This window comes from Geosmithia morbida (assembly GCF_012550715.1).
Source record: "Geosmithia morbida isolate 1262 chromosome Unknown scaffold_4, whole genome shotgun sequence".
NCBI lineage: Eukaryota > Fungi > Ascomycota > Sordariomycetes > Hypocreales > Bionectriaceae > Geosmithia > Geosmithia morbida.
In genome coordinates, this window is record NW_023336191.1 from 847,353 (window position 1) to 857,118 (window position 9,766).

The 9,766-nt window shown below is 53.5% G+C and overlaps 4 protein-coding genes across 4 annotated transcripts; 2 read left to right on the forward strand and 2 right to left on the reverse strand.

Moving 5' to 3' along the window:
• Positions 1-134: 134 nt before the first annotated feature.
• GMORB2_5738 (U6 snRNA-associated Sm-like protein LSm8) lies at positions 135-532 on the forward strand (the record flags this gene model as incomplete). Its single annotated transcript, XM_035467708.1, has 2 exons — positions 135-236; positions 338-532. 2 exons carry the CDS (start codon positions 135-137, stop codon positions 530-532), a joined length of 297 nt encoding a protein of 98 aa, XP_035322674.1.
• A 267-nt stretch (positions 533-799) lies between these two features.
• On the reverse strand, positions 800-2,359 carry GMORB2_5739 (Inosine-uridine nucleoside N-ribohydrolase; the record flags this gene model as incomplete). Its single annotated transcript, XM_035467709.1, has 4 exons — positions 800-1,812; positions 1,923-2,092; positions 2,155-2,206; positions 2,323-2,359. 4 exons carry the CDS (start codon positions 2,357-2,359, stop codon positions 800-802), a joined length of 1,272 nt encoding a protein of 423 aa, XP_035322675.1.
• Positions 2,360-4,123: 1,764 nt separating this feature from the next.
• GMORB2_5740 (uncharacterized protein) lies at positions 4,124-5,506 on the forward strand (the record flags this gene model as incomplete). The annotated part of the gene is made up of 1 exon (XM_035467710.1): positions 4,124-5,506. The coding sequence occupies one exon, from the start codon at positions 4,124-4,126 to the stop codon at positions 5,504-5,506; it is 1,383 nt and encodes a 460-aa protein (XP_035322676.1).
• A 724-nt stretch (positions 5,507-6,230) lies between these two features.
• Positions 6,231-6,877, reverse strand: GMORB2_5741 (Phosphotransferase enzyme family; the record flags this gene model as incomplete). The annotated part of the gene is given in 3 exon segments (XM_035467711.1): positions 6,231-6,413; positions 6,601-6,819; positions 6,824-6,877. Coding segments are annotated over 3 exon segments (456 nt in total), but the record flags the coding sequence as incomplete, so codon positions are not given.
• Positions 6,878-9,766: the final 2,889 nt, after the last annotated feature.

The following is a 9,766-nucleotide window of genomic DNA, read 5'->3' on the forward strand; positions in this document are numbered from 1 at the left end:
CCCCCCCCCTTTTTTTTTTTTTTCCTGCCTATACTTTGCATATACCTTTTCTTTCTAAAAAAAAATATCATTTATTCTCCTTTTTTTCTTTCTTTTCTTCTTCATTTTCACTTCACAGTCCGAACATAACTGACATGGCTTGCTTGGTGCTCCCTATAGAAAAGGTCCTGATTGTCACGGCCGACTCTAGGATTCTCGTCGGGACACTATCGGCATGCGACCACTCGACGAACCTGGTATGGCCAATATGTCCTCCGAGCGATATAGAGAAGGAGAGTGGAAGACAGAGTTGGAGAGTGAGAACTAGATAAGCTGACCACCGATTATCAATCCACAGGTCCTCAACCAGGCTACCGAGCGCATCATTCGCGAACAAGACGATGACGAGGAGTCCACAATCATCCCGCTGGGACTTTACCTCGTGCGCGGAGACAACGTCTGCTCCGTGGGCTTGGTGGACGAGAAGCTCGACGATAGTATAAACTGGACAAAGGTCAAGGGCTCGGCCATAGGGGGCGTGAAGCACGTATGAGTCTGACGGAGGCGAGGCGATTCACGCTGTCCGAAAGAGAAACCAAAAAGAAAGAGAGAGAGAGAGAGAGAGAGAAAGAAAAGAAACAAGATACATCTGCCGAGGCTGAAAGGTACAGTGGGCGTTTTTGGAGCAAATAATTTGGGCCAGGGATCATTGAACTCGATAATTCACATGTAGACAAAAAATATTTGCATTTCTACCTTCATTCTCTGGGCCATTACAACACTTTCCCACTCACAACGCCATCACCCCGGTAGGTATCATCTAACCAAACACCTTCTCCATCCACACCTCCTTGAAGATATCGGCACCAGGCGATGCGATGAGACGGTTGATACGGTTACCTTTACGCACGCTGAGCCAGGCGTAGTCGTCGCCGGGAACATCGTCGACGGCCAGGACGGCAGGGTCGGTCTTGGGATCCTTGGAGGCGGCGGCGGCGGCGGCGGCAGGCTTCTTCTTACCGCGTTTATCGATGATGTGCATGCCGTGCGTCCACTGGCCCGTGGTCTCGACGCGGATGTCCTCGGGGGTCTCGGGGACCTTCCAGGCGTCGCTGGTGGGCGACGACAAGGCGTACCAGACGGTCAGGGGGTCGTGAAGGGAGAGGGACAGGTCGGGGTCCTTGATGTCCGGGTCGATGATGTCCTCGATCTTCTTGAAGGCGCCCTGGATGAAGTGCGAGGTCCACGTGGCGAGAGGGCTCCCTGCGTCGATGTAGGGCTGAATCTTGCCGGTGAAGTACTCCTTGCTGATGGAGTGCGGGGTGGTGATGTCCAGGGGGAACAGGGTTAGCTTCAGCTGCCGGCTCAGGTTGGCAGGGTAGGGACCCAGGGACGACTCTGCGGTCGAGGATGCGGGCGGCATGGTGGCCTCGGGCACGAAAGACGTCAGCGCGTACACGCGGGCGGCGGCCACGGAGTCGGCGTAGCAGTTGAACTCGGCCACGGGGGTGCAGTTTCCCTGGACGTGGACGGCGCCACCCATGACCAGGAGCTCCTTGGCCTTGACGAAAGTCTCCGGGTCCTCGGCGGCGGCGAGGGCCATGTTGGTCAGCGGGCCCACGGCCACGAGGGTGACCGTGTCGACCGGATTCTCCCTTAGGATGCGCAGGATCTCCTTGTGTGAGGGCACCTTGGAGGGTGTAAAGTACGGCGACGGGCTGCTGACGTCGGCGGGGTCGTTGCTTGACGAGTCAAACAGCGTCTTCCACGTCTCGTCGCCCGGAGACAGGTGGGGGTGGACGCTGTGAACATTGTGCAGTCCATCGGCACCGTCTTTTTTTTTTTTTTTTTCATACGACTACAGTATTAGTGTCGTGTTTTCTCTTTCTTTTTCTCTTTTTTCTTAACCTCAATGAGATAGGATCTCCTAGTCCGGTACTTACGGAAGTAGTCGGCCTTGAGCTCCTCGACATCGAGAGGGTGAGCAGGCCCGACAGCAACAATGGGCTTGGACTTCTTCATGGTCTCGTACTTTTCAGCCCTGCCCGTCGACCTTCTCCAGGCCAGTTCCTTTTCGAGGACGTGGAACACGGTCACGGTGTTTTTGAGGCAGCTGTTTGAACCAGATTGTCAGCGTAAATATCCGACAACAAGTCGGATTTCAACACGACTCACCTCTGCAAGGGCACGTTGCCATATGTGACCGATATCATGAGAACCTCGAGCTCTGAAGGATCCGCACTGAGGGCCAGAAGGAGGGCCATGATGTCGTCGACACCTACGGCCGGTCAGTATCTCTGTTCACTGCATATATTTGTTTTAGCTTGACATGAATGACCTTACCGGGGTCGGTGTCGATGATTATCTTGTTGGGCGCCATGGTAAATATATTTTACTGCGAGGCGGAGCCGATGAACGTGGTATAGTAGTAGTAATATGAGCAAGGTAGAAGCATGGAAGTTGGCTGAGCCTTCGTCGTCTCTGTTGCCCCTCCCCCTCCAGGTGGAGAATTCTCCATGGCGGTGGTCACCACACTGCGGAGCGGTACAGCGCACTTGCTCGTTAGGGGCAGGAGATGACCCGAGACAAGCAATTCAGAATATGTACTGCCACGGGCGCCACCGGCCGAAATACGGGCATCATGGTAGGGTTTGTAGATTGAAGCGATCTAATTTCACTCCCCCCCCCCCTCCCTCCCTTTCCACGTATGAGAATACTGGGAGTGGCGGTTTGGTGTCGGATCTCAACAGAGATCAGATAAAGGGCTGGTGGTGATGACTCTGTCCCGGGTATTGACATGGCATTTACTAATAATATTATACGTCAGTACTCGCAGTAGCACGTGCACACTGACCTAGATTACCTGCATCTCGCACTCGTCGTAGTGATATGTCCGCACTTTGGGTACGAGGCACTATACATATTCCATTAGTGTCATTTTTTTAAAAAAAAAAAAAAATATATATATATATATATATATATATATATATATATATATTTAATTTTTACTTCATTTGAAAATCTGGACTGTCAGTAGTAGATGCGTCCAAGGCAATGAATGGCTTTGCCATGATGCGCACATGTATTCATTACTGTCATGTACAGGCACGGTCATTAGCCAAATCCCCGTAAATGTATTATAGTCTCTGTAATGGCGGCTGATAGGGCGCTGCAGTGCTTGGTATCGGCGGCTGCGCCCTAATACAGCGTCCCTATGCTGTTACACAGCGGGCTCTCTGTGGTGGGCGGAGGGGTCTTAGCGATATGTGTGCTCCTTCTCTCCCTGTTGTTAGGTCCCCTCCCCCCAACGGATGTCCCGCTACGGCCTCCAGCCAAAGCCAACTCCGTACTCGTATTACAATTAGTAAATCCAGGTTGTTGCCACCTTTTGGCATCTTCGAATCCCCTCGTCAATCCCCAACAATCTTCGACACCAGCAGTGTTTTGTACCATTGGACCTCTCTATACTCTTTCAACAGAGGTAAGAGGTACAGTGATAGACAGTACAGAATAATATTATAATATTACCCCGAGCCTCTCTGTATTACCACGCCACTCATCCCAATTCTCATCCATTGCCATCTGATTGGCTCGGCTTTCCTTTCTTCTATTTTGTCTTCATTTCCCCCCCCCCCCCCCCCCCCCCCCCCCCTTCACCTGCTGTCGCCATCTCTCTCAGCGGGCCCTTTTCCTGTTAACCCCAGGCCTGCTCTCTCATTCTCCACACCCTCGGCCCCGGCAAGCTGCAGCCAGCTACTGAAGACCACCTGGCCTCATGCTTTTTCCAGTGTTCGTGCCTGTGACTTTTGGAACCCAGTGTTTGTCTTTTCTTGACTTGACCACACAAAACCGCCGATCCTTTTGACCTCTGGCATCGCTTAAAGTAGCTCGCAAAGCTGCTTTTGGTCATCAGCTAACAGTCTAGTACAGACCGGCTACCGGTCTCTGCCTTTCTCCCTCCCTCCCTCTCTTTATCTCTTTCTCCTGCCTTGTCTCTTGTCTGTCCGGCTTTTCAACTCTGGACAGCTGTCCCCCTTACGGCTCCCTCACGGGTGTATTCTTTCGCCCACGCACCCACGCATAGCCCCTTTGTGCGCCCTCCTTCGAACGCGCTTGTCGCCGTCACAATACCATCACCGCAATCATGGCCGACGAAACCAACATGAACTACCTCTACACCGTCGGTGGCTACATCACCCTTGCCGGTGTGGGCTACGCCCTCTACCAGGTGTCTACATCAAAGGCTCGTAAGAAGGCCACCGCGGTGCAGCCGAAACCGGTCCGGCAGCAGCCTGAGCCTCGGAGGGAGGAAACCGCTGCCACAGCTAGCAGCAGCGGCAGCAGCAAGAAGAAGAAGCAGCAGCCGCGAACTGATGGCTCAGCCGACGCTCAGGGGTCGTCGTCCCACGTGAAGTCGCGAGCCAAGACTCAGCAGCAGCCCAAGGTGACACCCCAGCCTGAGGCATTCACGACCAGCTCTCAGGTCGCCGAGGCGCCGGACGACGACATTGACAACGCAGAGTTTGCCAGGCAGCTGTCAAAGGCCAAGCAGGGCAAGCAGTTCGCCAAGGACTCGAGTTCTGGAAAGAAGCAGAAGGAGAAGTCGGTTAAGCAGTCACGTGCGAACAAGATCAACAAGCCCATCGCCCTCCAGGAGTCTCTCGCCCCTGCCCCTGCCTCTGCTCCCGAAGCCGTCTCCGAGGCCGAGGCTGAGCATGCCTCGACCACCGACGATGACGCGACGTCTCCCGAGGCCGTGGCCGCCGATGCCGCCGGTGTCGCCGACATGCTCGAACCCACTCCTTCTGGCCCCTCGGTCCTACGTCTGACCGACACGGAGCCCAAGACGAGCAACAAGAAGAAAGCCAAGGCCCCCGAGGTGGTCGAGACCAAGAAGCAGCGTCAGAACCGGAAGAAGGCCGAGGCTGCCAAAGCTGCCCGCGAGGAGGCCGAGAAGGAGCGCAGGGTCTTGGAGGAGAAGCAGCGCAGGGCCGCCCGCATTGCCGAGGGCCGCCCTGCCAAGGACGGCTCCCAGTACACGGCCGCCAGCGTCAAGTCGTCGGCCTGGAGCCAGGGTGCTCCCAGCGAGCCCGCCAGCAACGGTGCGACCAACGGCGCTACCAACGGCGCCGCCCACGGCTTCCTCGACACCTTCGACGAGACGCCGGCCAAGGAGGTGGCTGCCAAGCCCGCCACCGCCAAGGAGCTGTCGTCTGAGTCGGCCTGGATTTCGTCTCTCCCCTCTGAGGAGGAACAGCTGGAGATGCTCAAGGAGGAGGACGAGTGGAACACGGTGAAGACCAAGTCCTCGAAGCGGTCCAAGAAGGACAACCCGATCGAGAGCACCGCTCCCGCCACCACGGCCGTCCCGGCCTCCGCCGCCGCCGACGTGCAGCCCAAGAGGCCCACACCCGTCGTCAGCTCGGCGAGCGCATCGTCCAAGCCCCAGAGCTTCGGATCCTTCTCGGCCCTGACTGCCAAGGACGACACGCCCGAGGAGGAGGTCGAGGAGGAGTGGGATGTCTAAGCAGTCCACGTCCACCTACTCTACACACGAGAGAGGTTGGGCATTCTGTGACCTTTTCACAAAAAACCCAAGGCTCTCTTCTGCTTTCTCCATGTACGGTAAACCCATTTCTTTCAGCACACACACCGCCCTTTCTTGTTGTACAGTACATATCCCGGAAAAAGAAAACAAAGGGCCTTGGGACGGCACAAATTACTCTGCCCTCTACTATGTTTTCTTTTCTTTTCTTCTTCTATTGTCCCCTCAGCCCTCCACCTTTTTGTGTGTGTTTGGCCATCGGTTGGTCCTCAAGTCGTATTTTGCTTGCTCTTGTTACTCCTCATGTTCTTTCCAAGTTTGTGTTGTTTCACCACTCCCCAATTACCTTTGAAAAGCCTCACCAAAAAAAAGTGAAAGTTTCGTTATGTGTGTGGTTCTTATGGTCAAATGGGAAAAATGAGGTGTTGCGGATGTTGGTATCGTCACGTTTTGAAGAAGGGTTTTTTTTTTCGAATGGAAGGAATAGTGAAGGAGAAGAGAAAGAGGATGGAAAGGGTAAAGAAAGAGAAGAGAAAAAAAATCAGGCAGAGTAAAAAAGCAGCTTTCTTCATGGATGCCTGACCTTGTTACGTGTGATGCGTGACTGTGTTGTCTAGATATGTGATCTGGGAAGGGCAGTTTTCTCTTGGCCAGTGACGTGGCCGTGGGAGGGAATTGGCCAACTATGAGCAAAACTCAGCAAAACCTCAGTTTTGGTAATCCACGGCAGGGGCATCAAGAACCGAGAAGGGATCACATATGACCACTCCCAGTCGACGATGCCGGTAATGTGGAAATCTTTGTTGATTATGATATTGGACCGTGGCAGATCTGTATGAGCCCAGCACAGAGGTGTGTCCTTGATACCCTCCTCATCCATACTCCGAAACTGTGAAGAAGCAGTGAAGGGCAGAGAGCTCTTGTCTTGCTAGCTCTCGTTCTAAATCTTGCATAGGAGGCGAGTAGACGTCCCATATAAGGCGGCGTTGATAGGCAAGGTAGTCAGCCATAGACGTGGGCGTTTCGGATGGAGGGACGTAGCCGTCGACCGAGAGTTAGTTTTTCGGGATAGATACAGAGCTGACGATTGTCGGCTTGGAGCTCATCAACCATTGGCTAGGCATTAGCGACCTAGATGCCGAGAATTCTAAGCTCCTCAAGGAGTGAAAGACGCCGATCAGTCCGAGAAGAGGGTCTTCCGTTGTTCCTCTGCGCACGTTGATAATCGGAGGTGTTTGCCGAGCGGCCGACCAGGGATATACTCGATCATCATGAAGGCTCGAGGCGTAGCATCGCTACGTAGGAGTCGAGCGTGGCCACATGTATAGACGTGGGGGACGGGAATCGATGCATTCTCCCGAAGACACCTTATAATATTAACCACGAAGCAGACAAGGACAAGAAGGGCAATTACTTCATCGTATAGGTTTCGCTCCGCAGTGAAGGGCTTGATGCTTGATGCATTGCTGTGGCAACTTGCAAAACCGAGGCCGAGAGAGGCACAAGAGTTCCACGCTCGGCAGACGCGCACGTTGAGCCGTTTCGGCAATGCGGAGACCCAGCATCGGAGCGCAGAGAACATATCGAACAACGCAGGTATCGGTGGGCAGAGGATGGAGTGCGTAGCGTCTCAAGTTAAGGGGAGCTCGGACTATCATCAGGGCAGGGAGCGCATCGCCGCTGCCTGCTCAACACATCGGTGCCGGACTCTACACTAGGAATGACTTGGGATGAGTGCGTGTCCGAGTTGATGGATAAAGCAGGTGATGCTGCCAATGATCAGATAGGGGGATTATTGAAGTTACGGAAGGAGACAAACAGCATGATTGATGTTTTTAGGGTCGTTGTTGTATGATGCACGCACGTTCTCATGTGCTTATTCGATGGCAGGAACATGAGGCGCTCTCTCCTTCCTTATAACCTGTACACCGAGTCCAGCGACTTCCGGAGAAACTCTGTTCCGTCCGACACGTTGTGGGATCACGCCGTGAGACAATCTTCGACTCTTTTCATCCGAGCAGCCCCCTCCTCTAGAGCTGACGTTACCCGTGCTAGAGTTCTGGTGTGTGTGGTGATAGTAGGAGAATGTGACGAAGAAGACTATCATGAGTTACTGGTAGCACATGACTGAGCCTCCCATCTCGGATCTTCGATGCCGGATCATTCGTACCCAGTTCAGGTGTGAGTAGTATCGATACTACTGATGGACTGTATGCACGGGAAGTCGGAGGTATTATGCACCACCGCCCCAGTGTGGCTCAGCTTTCGATGAGTTGTCTCTCTCCGATATGGACCGACACGCACAACTGCGCCGTGACTGTAATAAAGTATCCATACTAAATAAGACTGATTAAACTCGGGGTTGATATCCTCGTGAAAGCGTTGGAAAAAAAACATGACATGCATGAATTACAATGTACATCATCATTTTATCACTCTACAGCTAATACTTCCGTATTACATGTATAGATGGCTGTACGAGTACATGCACCCATACAGGGGGAAGGTGGGGGGGGCAGCCTAGTAGTAAACCTCCGTACAAGGCCTTTCAGTGGACATGGGTGAACCTCTAGTTGGCCCTTCGGTGACGGAGGACTGATATCCCCCCCCCCCACCATCATATCATCCCCCCTAGCCTACTCGTATGCCCGTGCCCGCAGTGTTCCACTTCGGTGCAGCAATCGTGCATCAATGACCTACAGCCTACGGGCCTGAGCCTCTACCGGTACGCCCACGCCACATCAAGGTACCATGGCAGGTGGCTGGCCATGTGTCCGGTCGTTCTGCCCGGTCGTTCTGCCCGGGTCGTTCTGTCCGGCGCTCTGCCCTTGATTGCAGCACTCGACGACAGTATGGATACGGCCACCTGGTAGAGCCGCCTGCATGACACACGTATCACTCGAAGAATGGCAACGCCAACATACGACTGAACACACAATGGACGGATATGCCAGCCAGCCGAGCGTCTCTTTTTTATTATTTTAAGTTTAGATTTTTCTCCCTCTCTCCATCTCCCCCATAAGACTACAGATTACCTTGGACATTCGCCAGCCATTGGCAAGTCGCGAAACCAATCACCAAATGCAGAAAGTGGGGAGACTTCGCCAAGGCTTGGGTCGAGAGAGAGCGTCTATATTACGTGTAGAATCCAAAGGGGTAAGACGTAATATTAATACTCCGTACAATGTACAGTAACAATGTACCTGCTAGCCTGTAAGACGAGTCAGCGGATAGTCTGCACGAGTAGGATCTCTCTACCACGAGTCGATGGGGGAATGATTCGATCTTGCATCTCGGCCTAGTCTGCTTCAGCGCTTCTCCTCAGACTCTCTCTCCCCTCACTTTATGGAAGCCTGAAACGCCATGGCACTCGTGGCCTGCAACGCCGCGTACTCTTCCTCCTCCCATCGACGGACCTTTTGCCGTCCGTATTATGTGGTGTCACGGCTCTGCTCCCCCTTCCCCACTCCGTTCTGTGCTGGTTGCGTCTTACGTCGTATCGCCTATCGCCCCTGTTTACTTGATTATTACCTGCAGTCGTTAAATGTGCTTGTATATGTGTAATCTGTACAGATTATATATAGGATAGTAATAATATTACTGGAGAGCAAGCAAGATGGTCAATAATACAACTGTCTGCTCTGTTCTGCTCAATACCCCTGCCCTTTCCATCATCCCCTTCCCTCCCCCCCCCCCAGACCCTGTATCAATCTTAAATTACGAGTAATAGGCGCTCTTACGCTGCTCCCGTCCCCGCTGGCCATTCTGTCCATCCATCCTGATCCTCCTCCTCTTTCCCCTTTCTCTGTCTCTCTCGCGCCTCCTCACTCTCCCCGCCTCTCTCTCTCTGTCTCCCTGTATTGCTTGCTATCCTCCCTTCTCCTCTCCCTCCCCGCCAATCCCCACTTGGGCCTCTTCTCCTGCGTGTGTGTCCTCAGTAGAGTCCGTCCATCTCCGTCCATCTCCCCCTTCCCACATCATTTTGCATGCCGGGGCCCTGTACACTCTTTTGAACCTTGAATCGTCCTTTCTTCTACACTTGTTCCTTTTTTGTCTCACTTGGCTCCTTCACTTGAACTAGCCCCTCCTCCACGTAAAGCGCTGCTAATAATACAGCTTGAAACACGCACACAAACACTGCCCCCCCCTCCCTCCTCCTCCTCTCTTCTCCCGACAGGTCAGTCAACGGTCACGACAGCAGAGCCAAGACCGCCAAAGTCCAGAGGCAAAGGTTGCAGGGAG